We start from the raw sequence: 21,892 nt of genomic DNA, 5'->3' as shown, positions 1-21,892 counted from the left end.
CTACTCTTTCGTTGTGGTGCGCGGGCTTCTCATTGCAGTGACTTCTCTTGTGGTGGAGCACGGGCTCTAGGCGCGCGGGCTTCAGTAGTTGTGGCATGCAGGCACAGTAGCGTGGCGCATGGGCTTAGTTGCTCTGCGGCATGTGGGATCTTCCTGGACCAGGGTTGGAACCCATGTCCCCTGCACTGGCAGGCGGATTCTTAACCACTGCACCACCAGGGAAGTCCTTACGCCCAGTTTTTGATTGGGTTGTTTGTTTTTTTGATGTTGAGCTGCATGAGCTGTTTGTATATTTTGGAGATTAATCCTCTGTCCGTTGATTCGTTTGCAAATATTTTCTCCCATTCTGAGGGTTGTCTTTTCATCTTGTTTATGGTTTCCTTTGCTGTGCAAAAGCTTTTAAGTTTCATTATAGGTCCCATTTGTTTATTTTTGTTTGTATTTCCATTACTCTCCTGCATTCTGTTTAGTTTTATCACATGTGTAGGTTTGTGTGTCCACCACCACATTCAAGGTACAGAACAGTTCTCTCATCACAAGGAGAATAACTCATGTTGCCTTTTATAATCACACCCACCTCTCTCCCTGTCACCCCAGCCCACCATCCCTGACCCCTGGCAACCACTAATCTGTTCTCCAGTTCTAATATTTTGTCATTTCAAAGCTGTTATATAAAAGTCATCATACAGCATGGAACCTTTGGGGATTGGCTTTGTTCACTCAGCCAGATTTCCAGGTTGTTGTGTGTAATCAGCGGTTTATTCTGCATCGCTGAGCAAACTCTAAACACACCACTGGGCTAGAAGAATAGTTTTAATTTAATCACAGCATGAAGCAATTTACTTTTGTGTCTCTTTGAGAAATTACAAAAAGAGAAAAAGATAGTAGGCTTTAAAAGAGCAAGGAACATAAATTTATCCAATAAATTCAACAGATGCTGTAGTGTGTAATTCAGTTTCTTGCTACAATTAATGAACTGTGAGGTGGGGGAGAGCAGAGTGGGTAAATGCCCAGAAGGACAGCAAAGACACAGTTACTGCTTCCAGCCACAGTCACTGATGGGCCTGAGGGCTGTGCTACTTCATTCACATCACATCCTTTGAAACAGCATCTGCCTTTTTAATCCCTTTGTTTTTCACAGCAGCCCACCTTGGGGAAGTCTGTTTTGGACTGTACATATCCAGCAGCATGCGGACAGAAGAAAAATTGTACATCCCAATGTACACAATACCCTGTAGCTGAAAAAGCTACAAGTGAATGAAAAACTACAAGTCATTTCAGTATTCTTAGGTTAGAGACATCCATGGTGAAGCTTTTTAGATAAGGTAGTATTATCTTGCAGTACAAAGGATAACACCACTATATCTGTTTTGTAAAGTCAAATTAATTTTCTTAGCATGGGACATACACATTGAGTTAGACAGCTAGCACATGCATGAGCACATGCTATGTTTACAACGCCATTTACAACTGCTCAAAAAAAATATGAACTACTTAGGGATACACTTGACATGGACAAGATTTGTATGCTGGAAATCACAAAATGATGAAAAAAGTCAGAGTGCGTAAATACTTAGGTATATCAGATCATGAAGACTCAACCTAGTAAAGATGTTATTTCTCCCCAGATTGATCTACAGTATTTTTTTTGTTTTTGTTTTTGTTTTTGCGGTACGCGGGCCTCTCACTGCTGTGGCCTCTCCTGTCGTGGAGCACAGGCTCCGGACGCACAGGCTCAGAGGCCATGGCTCACGGGCCCAGCTGCTCCGCGGCATGTGGGATCTTCCCGGACCAGGGCACGAACCCTTGTCCCCCGCATTGTCAGGCATACTCTCAACCACTGCGCCACCAGGGAAGCCCTGATCTACAGTTTTAATGCAGTTCCTATCAAAATCCTAACAAAGTTTTTGTAGACATAGACAAGCTTATTTTAAAATTTATATGGAAAGGTGCAGGCCCTAAAATATCTAAAACGATCCTGGCAATGAAGAATAAATTAGGATCGCTCTACCCAATATTAAGGCTAACTATGTAGCTACAGTAATCAAGACAGTGTGGCCCTGGTGGAGGGACAGACACACAGACCACTGGGACAGAACAGAGAACCCAGAAATAGACCCACACATATATAGTCAACTGAGGTCTGACAGCAAGCCGGTGGGGGAAGGACGGCCTTTTCAACAAAGAGTGCTGGAGCAAGTGGACATCTTCAGGCAAAAAAATGAACCTCAACATAAACTCACACCCTGTACAAAAATTAACTCAAAATGGATCACAGACTTAACCGTAAAATGTAAAATTATAAAACGTTTAGAAAAAAACAGGAGGAAATCTTTGGAACCCAGGGCTAAGCAAAGAGTTCTTAGACTTGACACCCAAAGCATGATCCATAAAGAGCAAATGGATACGTTGGACTTTAAATTGTAAACTTGTCCTGTGGAAACCCATGCAAAGAAGCTATACAGGCAGATTACAGACTAAAAGAAAATACCTGGGCTTCCCTGGTGGCACAGTGGTTGAGAGTCCACCTGCCGATGCAGGGGACACGGGTTCGTGCCCCGGTCTGGGAAGATCCCACATGCTGCGGAGCAGATGGGCCCGTGAACCATGGCCGCTGGGCCTGCGCGTCCGTAGCCTGTGCTCCGCAGCGGGAGAGGCCACGGCGGTGGGAGGCCCGCTTACCGCAAAAAAAAAAAAAAGAAAATACCTGCAAGCCACATGTCTGACAAAGGGCCAGAATCTAGAATATAAAGAACTTTCAAAACTCGATAGTAAAGAAAGAAAACAAACCAATAAGAAAATGGGCAAAGGGAATGAAGAGACATTTCATTGAGGAGCATTTAGATACGGCAAATAAGCACATGAAAGGATGTTCAAGGTCATCACCCATCAGGGAAATGCAAATTATAGCCACAGTGAGATAACACTATGCGCCTATCAGAATGGCTAAAATCAAAATTAGTGAAAAGTGACACCACCAAATGCTGGTGAGGATGTGGGGAACTTGGTTCACTCATCCATTGCTGGTGGGAATATAAAAGCCACTCTGGAAAACAGTGTTTGTTGTCAGTTCCTTTTAAAACTAGCCATAGAATTGCCATGTAATTACCATATGATTCAGCAATTGCATTCCTGGGCATTTATCTTAGAGGAATGGAAACTTATATTCTCACAAGAACCTGTAAACAAACGTACACAGCGACTTTATTTGCAGTGTCCGCAAACTGGAAACAACCCACGTGTCCTTCAGTGGGTGAACTGCCAAACAAAGTAATGCAGGGGCATGCCACGGGGCGCTGTTCAGCGATAAAGAATAAACGGTTGATTACATGCAACACCTGGAATCAGGACATTTGGTAGTCTCCTGTTTTTGGCTTTGTGAATAAAGCAACTGTGAACATTTGTGTACAGTTCTTTGTGTAAATATATTTTTACTTGGGTAATTACCTAGGAGTATAATTGCTGGGTTATGCAGGAGGTATATGTTAACTTGAAATGACCAGTTTTCCTCAGTGATTGTAGCATTTTTCATTCCCGCCAGCAGGGTATGAGAATTCTAGTTGCCCCAAATCCCGGTGAACACTTGGTATTTTGACTTTTTAACTTTAGCCATTCTGGTAAGTGTGCAGTGGTATTTCCTCATGTTCTTCCCTTCTACTTCTTCATCTGCTTGTTTTTGATTTTTGAAGTATAGTTTATGTACAGTAAAATTCACCCTTTAAATTTAGCATAGCTTTTTAAAGAGATAACATTTTTAATCATCGAAAAGTGAACTAGATAACCCAAGTTTTAATCCTTGATCAATCACAGAAAACATTGACATATTAATTCCACTATCAAATATATGATTCAACATCACAATTTAATGTTTGTTTTTAGTTCTACTGGTTTGTTTTGTTTGCCCTCTTAATTACTGATGGATTGTTCTTATCTCCTCATGATTGGTTTTAAAACCATTGTGAATAAAAGGGAAGTTCCATGATAAAAATGAAGGTGAACTTCAGAGATAAGTAGCAAACAGTTTTCTGAGGTTTGACAAACGAATGTGTAACCGCAAGCACAGTAAAAATATAGACTATCTCTATCACCCAAATATTCTTTCCTGCTCCGTTGAAGTTTGCCATATTGCATGTTGCATCCCCTGACCATCACCGACCTGCTTTCTGACCCTTTGGTTTTGTGATTCCTGATTTTGATTTGCATTTCTCTGAAAACTACGGATGTTAGGATGTTATCGTATATGCTCATTGACCGACCATTCAACCGTCTTCTTTTGTGAAGTCTTTTCACATCTTTTGCCTGTTTTTTTTTTTTTTTTAAGTTGGATTGTCTTATTGAGTTGTAAGAGTTTGTTTTGTTTTGCTTTTAAGTTCTGGTTGGTACAAGTCCTTTGTCAGATACACATATTTGCAAACATTTTTCTGCCCTTATATGACTTGCCTTTTCATTTTCTTACTTGCCTCATGCAAAGAGCAAACATTAAACATTTTTATTAAGTCAGTTTATCAAACTGACTTTTTTTTTTTTATGGCTTTTTTTTTTGGCTTTTTTTTTTATGGCTTTTGCTTTTTTTTTTTTGGCTTTTGCTTTTTGTGTCTTATCTAAGAAATCTTTGCGTATCCCAATGTTGCAAAGATTTTCTTTTGTGTTTACTTCAAGAAGTTTAATAGTTGTAGCTTTTACATTTAGGTCTGTGATGCATTTTAGTGTTTGTGTTTGGTGTGAGGTAAGGGTTGATGGGCAGTTTTCCCATATGTGGATGTCCAGTTGTTTCAGCACCATCTGTCAAACAGACTTTGCCTTCCCCGTTCAATTGCCGTGGCATAAAACGGTATCATTGTAGGGGACTTGCTTTCTTGAAAACAGAAGTTAATCCTTCGATGTATCATACCTTTCTAAAGTAGTAATTCACCTGTGGGCAACCGGATTCAGGATGCTGCTGTGATTCCAGATTTTACAGAGGGGCTGTGAGGGACAGATGGCTTCAGTTCCTTCAGCCGGGTTCCTTAAGTACTAACAACATTTCCGTTTCCACATTCTGCACTTATTAGAAGCTGGCAAAGATTCCTGCCAGTGGGCTTGGTGTGAATGTGACCAGCCAGGATGGTTCCTCCCCACTGCACGTTGCTGCCCTGCATGGTCGGGCGGACCTCCTTCTCCTCCTCGTGCAGCACGGTGCCAGCGTGGGGGCCAGAGACGCAAAGCAGGCTGTCCCACTGCACCTGGCCTGCCAGAAGGGCCACTTCCAGGTATGGGTCCTGGCTCTTGCACAGCGTGTGTAGGGTTAGAACCTCACTTGGCAGGAGTGCTGCCGAGGGAAGAGTTTGCTTACTGGCCCAGAGGACGGGCCCATTTCCTTCCTCCCAGCGCCGAGATTCTGAGATGTACACGGTAGGACCACTCAGCAACAGAACACAGAATCTGGGGCTTCTGGGGGTGGAGCCAACCCCCCTCCCACTGGCATTCACGTCTGGCAGCACAGAGGCTGTCATTCTGATTCTGACCCCAGCCGGGAGCTGTCTCTCTGATTCTTGGGTGTTGGTCATCTGTGCCAAACAGTTCAGTATCTATTTATTTTTTCATTTTTCCTTATTAGTTCCACTGTAAGGTTTTTAAAGCTAGGAATCATATTTCGGGTAATGCCTAGCATTAGTTTTCTAACATGTGAAACTGGAGTAATAATTACAGCTCTCCACAGAGGAGACGGAATGATTAAATGAAAAACACGCGTGCCTAGTACACCACCTCCACACACACAAGACCCTCAGCAAATGTTAATCCCTCCCCCTTCACTGGTCTGCTTTCTCCTGAGGGTCAGACATGGATCTAAGAGTCTTCTAGATATGCTTACAGAAAAGTCAAAAGAATAGCAAGTTAGATGATCTCTCCCTGCAAATTTTAATTAAAGTTGAACACTTTTCTTCTCCGGCCTAGGTGGTGAAATGTCTACTAGATTCTAATGCAAAACCCAATAAAAAGGATATAAGTGGAAACACACCCCTCCTTTATGCTTGTTCCAGAGGCCACCACGAAGTTGCGGCACTGTTGCTGCAGGTAAGGACCCCCTCGCCCCCAGCCCAGGAGCTGCTGACACGGCTTGGTGATGGGCATCCCGCCACGTGGCGGGCCTCTGGCAGCGCACCGGGGAGGGGCGGGGAGGGAGGCCGCTTGGCTTTTGCTTTAAGCTAGCCCTGGGGTGGGGAGCTTTGCAGTAATGGGGTCTCAGCGTCCGAGCTGCATCAGGGATGCAGAGTTAAGGACTGAGACGCCGCTTTTGCTAAGGTTTGGATCTTGCCTCATTTAACCAGGTCAGTTGAATTGTCCCCTGCAGTGTGAGCTGAATGTCCTTTTATGTCACTGCTCCTTTTTGCCTCTCTTGATAAAGGGTATATGTGTTGACTGCAGAATTTTTAAAAGTAGAGAGAAACCCAACTTTTCCATAACCCTGTTTCTCAAAGGCAACTAACTTTGGTGACTTCTTAAAAATGTGCATAGTTTAGATCACTGTTGTTTTCTGTCTTGCTTGTTTTAACTTAACATAGAAAACTGTTTATTTTATTTATTTAATTTTTATAATTAATTTATTTTATTATTTATTTATTTATTTTTGGCTGTGTTGGGTCTTCGTTGCTGTGCGCGGGCTTTCTCTAGTTGCCGCGAGCGGGGGAGCTACGCTTCATTGCGGTGCGCAGGCTTCTCATTGCGGTGGCCTCTCCTGTTGCGGAGCACAGGCTCTAGGAGGGCAGGCTCAGTAGTTGTGGCTGGCGGGCTCTAGAGCGCAGGCTCAGTAGTTGTGGCACACGGGCTTAGTTGCTCCGTGGCATGTGGAATCTTCCTGGACCAGGGCTCAAACCCATGTCCCCTGCATTGGCAGGCAGATTCTTAACCACTGGACCACCAGGGAAGTCCGAAAATTGTTTATTAAAACCTCAGTTTTTAGTGGTTGCATAATTATGGATGTATCATGGTCGTTTTTTTTTAACTGTTTCTGCTCAATACATTTAGGTGACTTATTTTTTTTCCTGTTATAATGATAAATGCTGCCATGAATATCTTTGTACATAAATCTTTTCTCCTCAGTATTACTTTTACTCCTAACATCTTAAGAAGAATTTCCGACATACAGAAAAGTTGAAAGAATGTTATAGGGCACACCCATATAGGTACCACATCGATTCAACGTTCCTTCTGATTGTGCCGTTTCTCTCTCTAGCATGGGGCCTCCATTAATGCTTCTAACAATAAGGGCAACACAGCACTGCACGAGGCTGTGATAGAAAAGCACGTCTTCGTGGTGGAGCTGCTTCTGCTTCATGGAGCATCAGTTCAGGTCTTGAACAAGAGGCAGTGCACAGCTATAGACTGTGCTGAACAGGTAGGTGGGAGCGCTTCATTGCTGAGAGCATCCCAGGCTCCCTTACAGCTCACGGGGATCCCCTGTGTTTAAACCAGATCTGAAAGAGCAGTAGTCAGACCTCTGACTTGCCGTGCCAGGCTGAGTAGGTGTGCTGGAAGTCTGTGAGTGTAGCTGCATCCCTGGTCCTTGGTCACCTGATCAGAGGCGGCCTGCTGGGGCAGTTTTCAAAGGCCTGGTTAGAGGTGCCCCCTACCCACCACAGGCCTCGGCGCCTCTGGCACACAGTCCAGCAGTTAGGTACTCGTGGGGAAGAGCAGGTTGACACAGCGTCCTGGTCTCACCCTCCCTGCACTGGGAATATGCCTGTGGTCCTAGCAGCACGAGGGAGGGAGTGTGTGCAGTTAGCGAACAAACCTTGAGTTCTGTAAGGAGAAGTATGATGTGCGGTTTACTACCCTCCCAGTGCGTGGACGTGCGCCATGGAGAAATGGTGAGGAAATAGGAGGAGACTAAAGGAGGGACCTCTTTACTGTTCCTCTTTCCATGTTGAATCTTTATCTAGTTTCCTACTCAGGTAGACAACTACTAGGCTGTTAAATGACACCACTGACATATTAAAGTCACCATAAATCCGACCTACTTATAGGCTTAGTATATTAATTTCTAATTTTCAGTTGTGTTTCTTAACAGAATTGAAAAATTTTATACTTTCAATTTAGCACTTTCTCAAATGATGAATATCTTTTATTGAGCACTTACTATGTGCTGGGCGCTTGATAACCTCACGATAACTCTACAGTAATAGATCCTGTTCTTGTCAACCCAGTTGCACAGAGCAGTGAAACACGTGCCCAGAGTACCACCTAGTAGAGGGCAGAGCCAGCCCCCAAATGCAGTGCTGTTCTTCACCACTAGGCTTTATGGCCTCAAAGTTTTGTCTGTAGCTGCTTCTTAGCTTTTCTGCCCAGCCATGCCAACACTGACATTTAGATCAAAACCAGGCAATAACCTGCTAAGAAAGCATACAAAACGTTACTGTTACCTTTTTCCTTTCACATTGTAGAATTCAAAAATAATGGAATTGCTTCAGGTAGTACCAAGCTGTGTGGCCACGTTAGACGATGTTGGAGAAACAGACCACAACGAGTACGTTACTGTCAAGATCAGGAAAAAATGTAAGAACTCACATCCTTTCTGTAATTCTCAACTTGGGTTTATTTGGAAGTTCATGAGCCGTTGGTTGCTGGTTTTCACTTAATTGTAAATGTAAAACAATTATAATCATGACTGGGGGTGGGATATAGGCACCAAAGAAATGCACGTTATATCCTGTTTCATCCGTCCTGTAACATACATTTCATCCAGAAATGTACGTAATATCCTTTTTCATCCATTGTTTGGATACTGGTTTTCTGCTTGATTGTGATGCTCCCTAAAGAGGTAAGATGGACACTCTGGGCATTACCCTGAAGGTCAGGCCTCCACTCGCCAACCAGGGAGGAGGAAACACCTCTGGTAGTTTCTTTCATGTCTCATGTTCTGAATCCAGGCCTTTTTCTCAGCACTTCCTGGACACCTGGGGTAAATGCTACCTTTGAAGAATTCTTTGTTAATCTGCAGGTGTACAGAGGTAGATGGTCATTAGGACAGCAGCTGCCGAACAGGGGTGGGGCTGAAGTATTTTCCTCTTTTTAAAAAGTTGTTCCAGTTTAGATGGGGTCCTTGTTCAACTTTTTAAAAAACTGCAATTGTAGTTTGCAATGCAGTAATGTGAATAAGCCCATTCACACATCTGGATAATCCTGAGGCTGTCTCACCCTAGTTGGCTGTGCCTGGGGAACATCAGTGTATTAAGGATTTGTCTTTGTTTCATGGGGGTTCACACAGTAATAAATAGGTATCTACTAATACGTTTCTGTAATCAAATGCAGTGCTTAATTTCCTAAATTTTGTTAGACTTTAACAAAAAGAAGGTTGAAAGTTTGCATCTGTGCTATAATTTTTAAACAATTCTGAAACTAGTTTGGAAGTTTTCAGATGTTTATCCTTTTATCTACAGGGAACTCCAAAATGTATGATCTACCAGATGAACCTTTTACAAGACAGTTTTACTTTGTCCACTCAGTTGGTCAGTTTAAGTGAGTATAAGATTCGAGTTGATTTCTGTGCTTTTGACCTTAGCTTTACTTACAACTCAAGCAGGTTATATGCAGCTTTAATGGGTTATAAATAAATCTGCACTCATCAAATGCTGCCGCCTTGTGGCCAACCAGAGTATTTCGCACCACTATCCCTAACGTTTATTTTAGTTTGTTTTGGGTTTCAGGGGAAGGACCTCAAGGGAGATTATGGCAAGAGATAGAAGTGTCCCTAATTTTGCTGAAGATTCTTTGCATGAGGTGAGTTATTAAACACTGGCTTATAATCTTACTTTTTCAAGCCTGAATTTTTCAAAACTAATCCATGGTAAACACATTTCTCATTTCATTATTCCCTTCACTGATAAGAGTTACTAACAATTAAAATGAGTTCCTTGGTGGCATGGTCACTTATTGTTATATTTAATAATGCATTTCTGAGCTGAGAAAGGAAAGTGAAGAAAAAGTGGGGACAGTTGTACTGCATGGAAAGATGCTGCAGTTTACAGTGTGCACACTAGATGAACTCTCTCACATTTTCCTGTGGAAGCAAATTCACTAATGTGTTAATCACTAATGTAAGGAAGAAAACACATTTGTATATAGATGGGTAAAAAACTTCAAGTATGGTGTAAAGTTGCCCGTATAGACAATTCTGTATGTGGCCGTCTTCCTATAGCACTGTTTAATTCTCCTGCTTTACGTTCTGTGGTGTTTTTAGGTGGCTCTTCTCTGAACACATGGCTTGGCTTGGCTTTTTTTTAATTGAAGTATAGCTGATTTACACTGTTGTGTTAGTTTCTAGGGTACAGCAAAGTGATTCAGTTACGTATTCTTTTTCACGTTTTTTCCACTATAGTTTATTACAAGATATTGAATATAGTTCCCTGTGCTATACAGTAGGACCGTGTTGAAACACGGCTTTTCTTATTGCTGCTTGCCAATATAATATATGCCTTATTTATGAGAAATCGAATTTATGGTATGTGTGGCATAGGCTTGTTGGAACAAATACACTGAAGTTCTAAATCTTTTAGAGAATTAGTGATTTTTGTTAAGATGACTCATTTTGATTTCATAGTTAATCTTCCATGGCTTTGCTAATAGACCTGCTGCTGGCTGGGAAACCTGCAAACTTTGAAATCTGCCTGGGTTCAATCAAGTGTTAGCGTTCCCCTTGATAGCTGGGGGACTTAAGGCAGATTGCTTAACTTTTGCTGATCCTGTTTCCTCAGCTGTATGTAAAATGGGGATAACAATAGTACACACTTGTTAGAGTTGTAAAGATTAAACGTGAAAACATGTAAAGCGTTTACATTGTGTCTGATACATGGAGTGCGCAAATGTCATACTTTCACCGCAGGGATGTTAAGAGTTGAAATTATGCCTGGAAAGTACTGAGCACATTGGATGGCACATAGAAGCACTCTATGGGAGCTGTTATTGTGTGGGTTGTTTCAAGTACAGCACAAATGTGAACTGTTTGAATCATACCTTTTCTTTAGCCAGGGAGGCAAAGAGTCACTCGGAAGCAGAATAACCTGCCAGACCAGAGCAGCTCTCAGACAGCTGACAAAGGAAACGATGGTCAGCCGGAGAGGCCTGGACCGAGACAAACTGCTCCTGGACAGAGGCGAATGCTCCGTAGACACATAGTCAATGATGCGGTTGTACCCAAGGGCCCAGAGACTGCTGGCAACCTGACCGCTCCCCAAGAGGCTAGCATTTCCCAATCTTAATAGTAATAAGGAACTATCTACTGCCAAGAAGTGAGTCCTCAACAAGAAGATGCCAAGCCTGAGTACAGCTTAGAACTAAACGAACTTACTGTTTGTCTTGAGAGAAAAGCAGAAAGGTCCTGAAAGCTTTTCTGTGGCAGATGGAAAGAATGCAACAACTAAAAGTTATCACCATCTCTTTCCTCTTCAAAGCTAATGGATACACTTGAAAAGGAATGGACAAAAGTTCCAGTAGTGTCCAGATCCTTAAGACGCTTCTTCTTATGTATTAGGGTTCCTTGGTTACAGTGAGGTTTCATCACCAGATTCTGACCTCCTTCTACTGAAAGGTGCTAGACCTCTGGGATGTGTATAAACTTGCAAACCACAGCTAAAAGAATTCCTCCCTCTGCGGTAAGCTGAAGAAAAGCAATTTAGGTTTCATGGTACCGTGGAGGCCGGGCGGAAATGTTGCATTGGAATGAAGGAAATAGGACCTGAAAAATGTCCCTTTGCAAGCAACACTTGAACCCAAAGATGCCTAAATGCCATTTTGATGCTCATTTTAGTTGAAAGGACACATATGACATGTTCTACACTATGTATGTGGGGAAAGTTGGGTATAATTTTTCTTCTAAAAAATTAAGTACAGATAATTGATCACTGCACTTATACACCTGTAGCAGTGTCTCTGGAAAAATCCCTTTCCGTTAAGAGCCTCCCTTAAATGTCACACCTGATGGATGGTTCCTGAACTAGACAGTAGACTTGGCACACCTTTTCTTAGTCTTTTGATTCAAAAGATTCAAAACTTACAGCACAAACCAGGTCAAAGTTACCTTAAATTAGAATTTATTACCATTTATTCCTTTTTATAAATTTCTATAGCTTATACTCATTTTTTTTGTTATCAATTGGTCTAGAGCTGCAAACGTGGGTTTGTCCAGAGTACATTTTCAAACAACTTTGTAATAGGAAAATGGTTCTGTGCACGTTCTTGGAAACACTTGCGTATGTACAGAAGGGAGGGGCTGATTATTTTTCTACAAAGTAATTTATGATTTTTAATTTTCTAATGTGCCTTGGACATGTGCCAAATGATGGAAAAGAAACAGTAAACTTTATGATTCTTGAGCGTGTCACGGTGTACTTTTTTGAGTTTGTTTTGCTAGGGAGATGTGTTTCTCAGCCTTTCTGCTATGAACATGTGCTTTGTATATGGAAAAACCTTCCCCCATTGGATGGAGATACATTTTATTTTTCAGTTGTAGATATAAGTACGACTGAAGCATGTAAACTGGATCATCCGGAGAGCATTACCCAGGTACCCTGAGTAGGGCTGACCTAATCCAGTAAGCCCGGTGTCTAGGGCCCCCACAAGGATGTTTGAATTTCCTTTAACATCAGAAGAGCAAAACCGAATATAATACAGCTTTTAGCCCAAATAGGAAACAAGCACGTTGCTTTGCAAGTTTCTTTGTTCTATTTTTACTCCTTTCCCCCACTTTTAAGCAAAACCACCTCATTGACTTAAGTTGCTGTGCTTCTCTACCATCCTAATTAAGAAACTTGACCCTATGCCGTTTATCAGCACCGCCATTTCCAAGATGCAAATACATACATTTGACACCACCTAATTTTGGGGGTGGTGCAATATAATATAGAAAACTTTCACATATACCCCCCAATTAATTTCTAACAATTGTCCTGGCTGGTAGAATTGTCAAATGAGGAGCCAGGTTCATGGAAATAATAAGGGGGCTAATTTGTTTGCACCGTCAGAGCTGGGGTCAGGCCCTGGCTGGCAGTGTCACCTGAATTGGCAGATTCCAGCTCAGCGTGCCCTTCATCTGGAGATGTAAATGCCACGAATGGGACTGTCAATCTTAGGGGAGACGATTCCTCTTGAGCTACTTTGGTAATCAGCAGGGTGAGCGATCTGAAGTGATTACCTCATGATTTTTAAAAACACTTGTGTTTTTCTCCAGTTACTTTCCCACTTAAAAATAAATTTGACAATTCAGACATTGGTAATGCCCAAATTTCTGTTCTGTGTAAGAATGTTCTGAATTCAAAGTTAAATTAGAAAGTTGAGAATACCCACCCCCCCACCCCGTGGACGGAAACGTACTCCACCCCCTTGAGGCAATCAAGAACCTCTATCCTTGTACACAGAGTCATTTTCCATTCTCGCGTGTCTCTGAAGGATGGGAGGTTGACAATCTTTAAACACATTCACATTGGCAGCTCCATCAGGACAGTGGTTATTCTGCAAGAGAAAGTGTGTAGCAAACTTGCTGAGAATTGTCTAGTCTCCCTCCAGCGTTTCTATGTAAATGAGACATAAAACAAATGTACCTGTAACTGGGATTTTTTTTTTCAAAATCCTTGATCAGATTTTACTTTTGATGATTTACTCTGTTACTCTGAAAAATTTTTGATGTTCTTAATGGTTCTACTCATTCGTTTATTCAGGAATACTAGACACTTTATTCTAACACTGACTTTCTTCAGCATCTATGGTTACAAATTTCAAGTCTCAAACATAGTAAAATCTCAAATACAGTTTCAACATGTATCAGCAGTGTGCTAGCTAAAGCAGAGATTGGGATTGTAAACCACATTTCCCATCACTTTCCTGCTACTAATCCTATTCATCTCATTAAATGTTATGAACTTCCTCCAGGGCTAGGCCTCCCAGGACTAAGACATCTATCTACAAGGTACACCAAACAGCTCACTTGAGAGTTCAGTTTATTTATTTATTTTTGGCTGTGCTGTGCGGCTTGCGGGATCTTAGTTCCCTGACCAGGGATTGAACCCGGGCCACCGCAGTGAAAGTGCCGAGTCCTAAGCACTGGACCGCCAGGGAACTTCCTAGAGTTAAGTTTACGATTTAAATTTATGAGCAGTTTTTCATAACCTGGTGGGAGTAAAGCACAATATAAGAGATGACATTTTTAAAAAATATATTTATTTGGTTGTGCTGGGTCTTAGTTGCAGCAGGCGGGCTCCTTAGTTGTGGCAGGCGAACTCTTAGTTGCAGCATGCATGTGGGACCTAGTTTCCTGATCAGGGATTGAACCCGGGCCCCCTGCATTGGGAGCACGGAGTCGTAACCACTGCGCCACCAGGGAAGTCCCAAGGGATGACATTTAAGTTACCGGCAACCTTATCAGTGAAGACCCAGAACATTTCTACCAAGATGTTTAACCACTAAACTGTCTCAACTGGATCTGAATCATTATAAATCATTTCTCTTACAAACATGTTTACTAATGTTGAAGTATATTACCAGCATGTCTCAGTTATTTTGGTAATTTTTTTCCAATGGATGTATCCTCTAGTTACAGAGGTTGTTTGGATACGGGTCATATTTGTTAGATAATTTAGTCTCAATGCCTTTGAAAAGCATATTATAAATGAAACCGAAGCTAGGAATTTTCCCACATTAAATGTAAGTACTATCTTCAGGAAGAAAAATAGCTTACCTGCTTTCAGAACCTATGTCTTGGAAATATTAAAGTTGACTCAGCTTAATCCATGAGTCTTAAATCCCACGATGTTACTGGACACTGCTATCTTCTTTTTACTGAAGATGATTGAGCAGCTTCTATTTCTGCTAAGGCCACTTTCCCACCTAACACTAATGTCACAATTACAAAGGATATATTCATGCTGCTACACATGTTCAAAAGCTTTTGATAGGAAAGGAAAAAATTGAAAATGCAGGTCTTCTGTTCATTCTGCTATGGTTTTAAAACAAGTCTGTCCAAATTGTTTTATTTTGCATAACAAGTTTATTTTTAAAAGGCATATAGACAGTAAACAAAGTAAACATCCCAACGAGATCTGAACTTCAGCCAAGTGTTTTATCTGTCCTAGAACTGCTCCATTAAGTTCCAGTCTCTAGACGTCTTAAATTCAATAATCGTCATCTTCATCAGAGTCCATTACTTTTCTTCTGCTGAACTGGGGGGAAAATTAAATGAGTATCATAACATGTTTCACAAAGCATAACTCAGATTTTCTGAGAACACAAATTTCTACCTACTACAGGGAGACATTTCTGTCTGTCTTTAAAACAACTTAGTGTTTCAAAACAATAGAAGAGCCTTGAAAATTAGGCCCTCAATATATGCAGCCTTTCTCCCCAAACTTCCCTGTGTTATAAAACGAAAATGTCTATGGGCTGAAACATGTTTGATACAGTACATGCAGATGCAACCCTTATTTAAAATATCAATCTTTCTTTTGCCGTATGCATTTGGGGAAACTTACTTTAACTGTTGTTTTCTTTTCTGTTTGTTGGCTTACTTTTTCGAGGATTTCTATTAAACCTTGTTCTGATACCTAGGATAACCATAGAGAAAAACAGTATTTTTTTAAAACAAAGAATTGACTTCAGCAGACTGCATGGTTTTAGTCCTTCCGGGGTGCGGGGTAGAGGTCAAGAGGCAAGGAGAGTGGGACAGCGGGCTGAAGCCACTGGCTATAACTCTTGGTTTAAGTTCCACATAAAATCTGCTCTGCTAGTCTTCATTTGAGGGAGGAAAAGTATCCATCAGTTAGCTTCCTCGAAAAATACAAAATTAACAGGTACTTAAGAACACCTTCATCACCACTGGCAGACAATGACAACCACCTACACCACTGTGTTAAGTGTCAGGGACAGAGATACACCATCTCTGCCCCTGAAACCTTGAGAAGCTTAAAAGCAGGAGATGAGTCACTCAAAAAAGGTGAAGCAGTCATTGTCTCTTCCACACACATTCTCAGTGTAAGGGGTTCAGGGCGGGCTGACCCCTGTAGGCTGTGGTGGCGGCAGAGGGCTTCCCAGTGCAGGTGGGGCTCATCTGGGTCTTGAAGCAAGGTCAGGGGTGCAGAATATACCCATCATGGCATTACAGCAACACACATAATAACCAGGAATTTTAGCACCTCTTCATTTGCAAAACAAGCGTAACTTTACCTGTTTTAATTAGTATTACTGACAAACCTTGTTTCCAGTGTAGAAGCACTTAGAACTAACTAAACAATGAGTTATCTTTTAGGAAGGATGGTAGATACAACTATTCTCTCCTTTAAAAATTGCTTCAACAAGAATTCTGCAACCAGAAAGAGATAAAACTGACCTTCTGAAAATGTTTTGATAAAGTAGGTAACAACAGTTTAAAACTGCCTCAAGGCAGTCCAAGCTTACCTTCCCACTTAGTTGTCCATACCGTGCCATCTGTATAAGGTAATTCTCTACTGCTTTAGTTTTCTCAGGCTTTACAAGTGCTAAGTTACTTACTAAAAAGGAAAAAAAAAAATCTATATACACACATACACAAAGAAGTCAGAACTAAATGCACTTATATTATACCTTGAAACTAAGCACTGACATTTCCAAAGCCCTTCAGATTTATTCATGTCTTGAGACTAGCAAGGTAGATAAGGCAGATGCTATCGTTACTCCTCTTAAAAACGAGGAAAACTTGAGTTCAGCTGTGTCAGTCTCAGTCAAGACCACACAGAGGTCGTGGCAGAGCCAAGATTAAACTTGGGTCCTCAGATTCTAAGCTCCATGCTTAAAGAAGAAAAAGCACTATTGCCCTCTGAAAAGCAATTTATATACTACTACACATATATAATCATAGTGATTCATCTAGGCCTGCCTCTTCTAAGCTGGGCTTCAAGTTACAATACAGAAGATACTGGTTCATTCTGATGGATCATTTAATATGTTTTTCTACATGGTTTTTATGAAAAATTTTATTATGAAAAAAACATACACTAAAATGGAGAATGCAGGCATATCTCATTTTATTGAGCTTCACAGATACTGTGTTTTTCACAAATGAAGGTTTGTGGCAACCCAGCTTGGAGCACGTCTATTGGCATCATTTTTCCAATAGCATTTGCTCACTTCATGTCTTTGTGTCACATTTTGGTAATTCTCACAATATTTCTGAACTATTATTATTCTTATATATGTTATGGTGATCTGTGATCAGTGATTTTTGATGTTATTGCAAAAAGATCGTGACTTGCTGAAGGCTCAGATGATGATTAACATTTTTTAGCAATAAGGTTTTTTTTTGCAATAAGGTATTTTTAAATTAAAGTATGCACACTGTTTTTTTTAGACATAAGGCTATTGCACACTTAATAGACTACAGTATAGTATAAACTTAACTTTTATATGTGTTGGGAAACTAAAAAATTTGTGTGACTCGCTCTACTGTGGTGGTCAGGAACCAAAGCTGCAATACCCCCAAGGTCTGCCTGTACAATAAACCAGAGCCCCAGTCACCCGTGTCATCTAACAGCAACATTTTGTGACTGACTCGATTTAAGAGTTGTTTCCTATAAATTTTACCCAATACAGTCATCCCTTTGTACCTGCAAGGACCCCCTGAGGATGCCAAAATCCGAGGATGCTCAAGCCCTTACATGAAATGGTGTAGTACTATCAGCCGTCTGTATCTGTGGATTCTGACTCCACGGATACAGAGGGCCGACTGTATGCACTTGGAGATCATCTCATTGGTAGGAGAGAATGGAGCTGGTACTTCTAATAATGATTTAAGTACATTTCTTTAGGTTTATAAACTTAACATTTCTTACAAATAATCTGTATCTCACGTTTTAAGGTTAAACAAATATTTAATCTAGAGATAGCAACAATTTCATATATATCTCCCCATTCAAATAACTCAAGCCAATTTTATGGAAATAAAGAAAACTGAAGATGCTTACATCGGGCCCGGGCTGACTGATCCAGAACTTGGGCTAAGATACTGTTCCTCATTTCTGCTTCCCTACAACAAAAACAGGTCAAGCAAAATTAGAACTAAGCTGTCAGCATTCCTGTTGAACACAGAGAAATGTAACGAATCCACTCGTACACTCAAAGGCCAGCATTATATTTTGTGAGTGTGTATCTTTATATTTTGTGAGGTTGAAAGGTAAAACTTCACATTTTCCTAATCAGAGTGGAGTTTCAGTTCAACCACGATTATAAACATTTATTAAGTACCTAGTGAGAGGTGCTAGAAATTTATAGTGAGATTTCAGGCAATTACAAGGACCAAGTGATTAATCCCGGTAATTTTCTTAGAGATAAAGAAGCTGAGGTCCATGGAGGAAATGTTAAGGAGACACAGGTAACTTGTGGCCAAGGTAGGACAAGATCCCATATTTCCAGACTCTCAGTTCTAGTTTTTGGGTTGGGAGGGGAGTTAAATTATAACTCTGCTTCTATCCTTGCATCTTCCTACCTATCCAAGTAGGAACTATTTCAAGTTCACAGGATAGTGGTTTCAAACTTTAAGCAGAAATTGTTTTTCAAATGAAGCCCTTCAAGGAACTTAATATGTAACACAGACAAAAGCAGAGATTCTTTGGCTGAATTCGAAGGGGAGCTCGGGCTGGCTGTGCCTACTAACTGCCCCCATCTGAGGAGCTCTGGGGTTCACGGAACACAGACTGAAGCCCACTTCCACAGGCCATTTCCTTATCACTCCTGAGTACTGCAACCCTGCCACGAACTATTACTACATTTCACTAAATCTAAGAGGCCAGAGTAGAAAACACACCATAGTATTCTGTATCTCCAAGAATGAAAAACACCCTAGATGAGGTGTCTAATAGGAGACCCTCACTCATAGCTGGGGTATCATCCCAGAGCAACATCCTCAATACACGGTAAACAAGAAATAAACCCGCTATGCAGAAAGGAACAGCAAGGAAGTGTGCGTGCAATGACCTTGGCCCTGAGTGAAGAAAAAAGTGTCTCTGAGAATTTGAACTTCAAGCTGTAGTCTTGCAGGTTTGCTGTTTGAATTCACAGCACCAGTGTGGAGAAAGGGGGAACCTCAAGCAGTGAATTTTTTTTTTTTTTTTTTTTTGCTGTACGCGGGCCTCTCACCGTTGCGGCCTCTCCCGTTGCGGAGCACAGGCTTCGGACGCGCAGGCTCAGCGGCCATAGCTCACGGACCCAGCCGCTCCGCGGCATGTGGGATCCTCCCGGACCGGGGCAAGAACCCGTGTCCCCTGCATCGGCAGGCGGACTCTCAACCACTGCGCCATCAGGGAAGCCCTCAAGCAGTGAATTTTAAGAGGTCTCAGGTTAGAAATGACCCACGTGATGGCAGAATAAAAAGTAAATCCTCTTTGGAAGAATCCAGGACAAGAGCAATCAACTATGAGACATTCGAATGTCAGATATGTTAGAATGTGAAAAAAATGCACTTCTTATAATCAGTGAAATTCACACAGTAGTTTTATTTTCTTCTTAGCACTATCCCAGGTGCTTACCAGCTGTCTTCTCCCTCTAATGTAAGCTACGCAAGGGCAGGAACCTTCTCCACCTTGCCTATCTCTGTAGACACAACACAGTGCCTGACCGAGAGCAGGTGCTCAGTATTCGCTGGATGAACGAATGAGTTAAAAGGTAGCCCTGGGAGGTATGGGGCGGGGGGCGGGGGGGCATGGGGAGTTTAATAGGCATAGTTTCAGATTTGCAAGATGAAAAAGTTCTAGAGATTTACTGCACAACAATGAGAATATAGTTCATATGACTGAATCATACTCTTAAAAAGAGTTAAGATGGTAAATTTTATCTTATGTGGGTTTTTTTTAAATCTGTTATTAAAAAAAGGTAGCGTGATGGGGTAACTAGGCATTCATTCAATAAACCTGCCAAGTGTGAGGTGCTCTGTGATATTCTGGGATAAAATACCATTGAGAATAGAATGATAATTAATACTACTGAGCACTTACTAAATGTGAAGCACTGTACCCCTGCAATCCTCACCACATACCTGTGAGGTAGTCTTATGATTATGTTGGTTTTAAGGTAATCACAGTTTAGCAGAGAAACATCTATCAGTAATTGCAATACAAAGTAATAAGTAATGTGGGATTCCATACATGTTTATTTAACAAACATAATAACAGTGATGATGATTTTTGGAAAAATCACTATGCCAGGAAGATCTTTAAGAGTCACACACCTATTAAGGTGACTAAAATAAAATTAAAAAAATTTGGTGAAACCATCCTTCAAAAAGTTCAGAGTTCCCACAGACACAGAGAACAGACCAAGAGATCAGTGTTGGGAGGTGGGCCAAGTGCAGATTATCAGAAAAGTATAAACTTCCAGTTATACATAAGTCATGGGGATGAATGTCCAGCATGGTGACTACAGTTAATACTACTATATTGCATGTCTGAAAGTTGCCAACAGAGTAGATCTTAAAAGTTCTCATCACGAGAAAAGAAGTTTGCAAGTACGTGTGGTCATGGATGTTAACTAGACCTATTGTAGGGATCATTTCACAATATGTACAAATATGGAATAATTATGCTGTACACCTGAAACTTACGTTGTATGTCAAGTACTCCTTAATTAAAAAAAAAAAGAGCCACTACATTAAAAACAAAAAACAGTTCAGAGTTCCAGCCCGTACCTTTGCTTCGCTTCCTGTTGTGCTACATCGCCAGGGTCCTGAAAAAACAATTTTATCTTTTAGTAATTTCACAGAGGAAAAAAACAGGAACTCCTATTTTCTTTCTGATACCTAACAGGCTCCTGCAGTGGTAGAGACGGCTTACCAAATAATTCAAAGCCGGGCCTCACAAAAGTCAAACTGATAGTTTCCACTTACTACCACGTTTTGATAAGCTTCTAACATCACAATCTAAGAGAATGTTTTAGAATACAAACAACCATTAGAGAGAAGAGTCCTTGCTCTACGAAACCGTGTTTTACGTGGTAAGAATAATTTCTGTAAAAGAAAATGTGCTTCGGTATTGGGAACGCTGAAGATTCAAACAGCCCTTCCTTCCAGACCATCCCACTCCACCCCTAACACATTACTCCCTTCCTCTTTGCAGTAGAGCCCTTACTTGGGCGTTTTAGCTACGGGATTAGTTTAGTGCCCGGCCGTCCCCGGGACTGTCAACTCCATCAGGCGATGTTCCCCGCTGTACCCTCAGCACCTGGCACACAGCAGACCCTTGGGTCGGAACAATTAAATTCTAGAAAACATTCGGCAGGAATGCTAGTCGAAGCAGGCTAGATCCACGAGCTAAAGGCACCGAGAGACCCGAGGGGCTGAGAATTCTGTTTGGGACCAATGCCTGCCCGGACGAGAACCAGCCCCTGCCCGGGCGAGGCCCGCGCCCGACCCGCCCAGGGCAGCATATGGTCCGCTGGCCGCCCGAGACCCCGCGCACTGGGGAGAGGGGCCAAGCCTGCTCAGAAGCGACCAGGAGGCCACCGGCGCCGGAGGCGGGGTCCTCGGCCGCGGGGAGAGCTGGGGCGTCGGCGCCTGGAGCCTCCGCCCGGGGCCGCGCCTTCCACCTCGGGTGAAGGCGGCGCCCCTCAGGGGACGGGCCTGGCGGGGGGGTGGGCGCGCTCACCCCGTGCTTGGCCTGTAGCTCGGCCAACCTGTGCTTCCTCAGCGCCTCGAGCTCCTCCTCCGCCATGGTGCGGCCGTCCGGAGCGAGCAGCCACGGCCACGCTCTAGCCCACTCGAGAGACCGCTAGCAGCCCCTCAGCGCGCGCGCCACCCCCCCCACTGCGCAGGCGCCCGCAGCTCCCAGGCATCACCAATCCAGCCCGGAGCCGGGCCGCGCGCCCCAGCCAGGGTGCGGGGAGAGGCCCGATTCCGCGATCGCTGGCCGCG

At 42.3% G+C, this 21,892-nt stretch overlaps 2 protein-coding genes across 21 annotated transcripts in view; one reads left to right on the top strand and one right to left on the bottom strand.

Moving 5' to 3' along the window:
- The window catches only part of ANKRD27 (ankyrin repeat domain 27), a 53,593-nt gene extending 41,246 nt beyond the window's left edge, over window positions 1-12,347 (top strand). For 16 of the 20 annotated variants that reach the window (XM_049703858.1, XM_049703859.1, XM_033413943.2 and 13 more), the window contains 7 exons: window positions 5,052-5,249; window positions 5,935-6,054; window positions 7,214-7,375; window positions 8,421-8,532; window positions 9,417-9,495; window positions 9,684-9,756; window positions 11,001-12,347. In XM_049703858.1, the coding sequence (XP_049559815.1) occupies window positions 5,052-5,249; window positions 5,935-6,054; window positions 7,214-7,375; window positions 8,421-8,532; window positions 9,417-9,495; window positions 9,684-9,756; window positions 11,001-11,234 (978 nt within the window). In that variant the 3' untranslated portion in view covers window positions 11,235-12,347. Of the gene's footprint in view, window positions 1-5,051; window positions 5,250-5,934; window positions 6,055-7,213; window positions 7,376-8,420; window positions 8,533-9,416; window positions 9,496-9,666; window positions 9,757-11,000 lie in introns of all 20 variants that reach the window. The other 4 variants (XM_049703855.1, XM_049703854.1, XM_049703862.1 and 1 more) reach the window with 4 other exon arrangements.
- Window positions 12,348-14,990: 2,643 nt separating this feature from the next.
- Window positions 14,991-21,814, bottom strand: PDCD5 (programmed cell death 5). The gene is made up of 6 exons (XM_004284130.4): window positions 21,627-21,814; window positions 20,672-20,709; window positions 17,958-18,019; window positions 16,417-16,508; window positions 15,495-15,566; window positions 14,991-15,185 (listed from the first exon to the last, which is right to left on the bottom strand). Exons 1-6 carry the CDS (start codon window positions 21,690-21,692, stop codon window positions 15,138-15,140), a joined length of 378 nt encoding a protein of 125 aa, XP_004284178.1. The 5' UTR covers window positions 21,693-21,814; the 3' UTR covers window positions 14,991-15,137.
- Window positions 21,815-21,892: the final 78 nt, after the last annotated feature.

Source organism: Orcinus orca, chromosome 20 (assembly GCF_937001465.1).
Source record: "Orcinus orca chromosome 20, mOrcOrc1.1, whole genome shotgun sequence".
NCBI lineage: Eukaryota > Metazoa > Chordata > Mammalia > Artiodactyla > Delphinidae > Orcinus > Orcinus orca.
The sequence above is the reverse complement of the archived record's forward strand: the minus strand, read 5'-3'. Positions and strand labels throughout refer to the sequence as shown.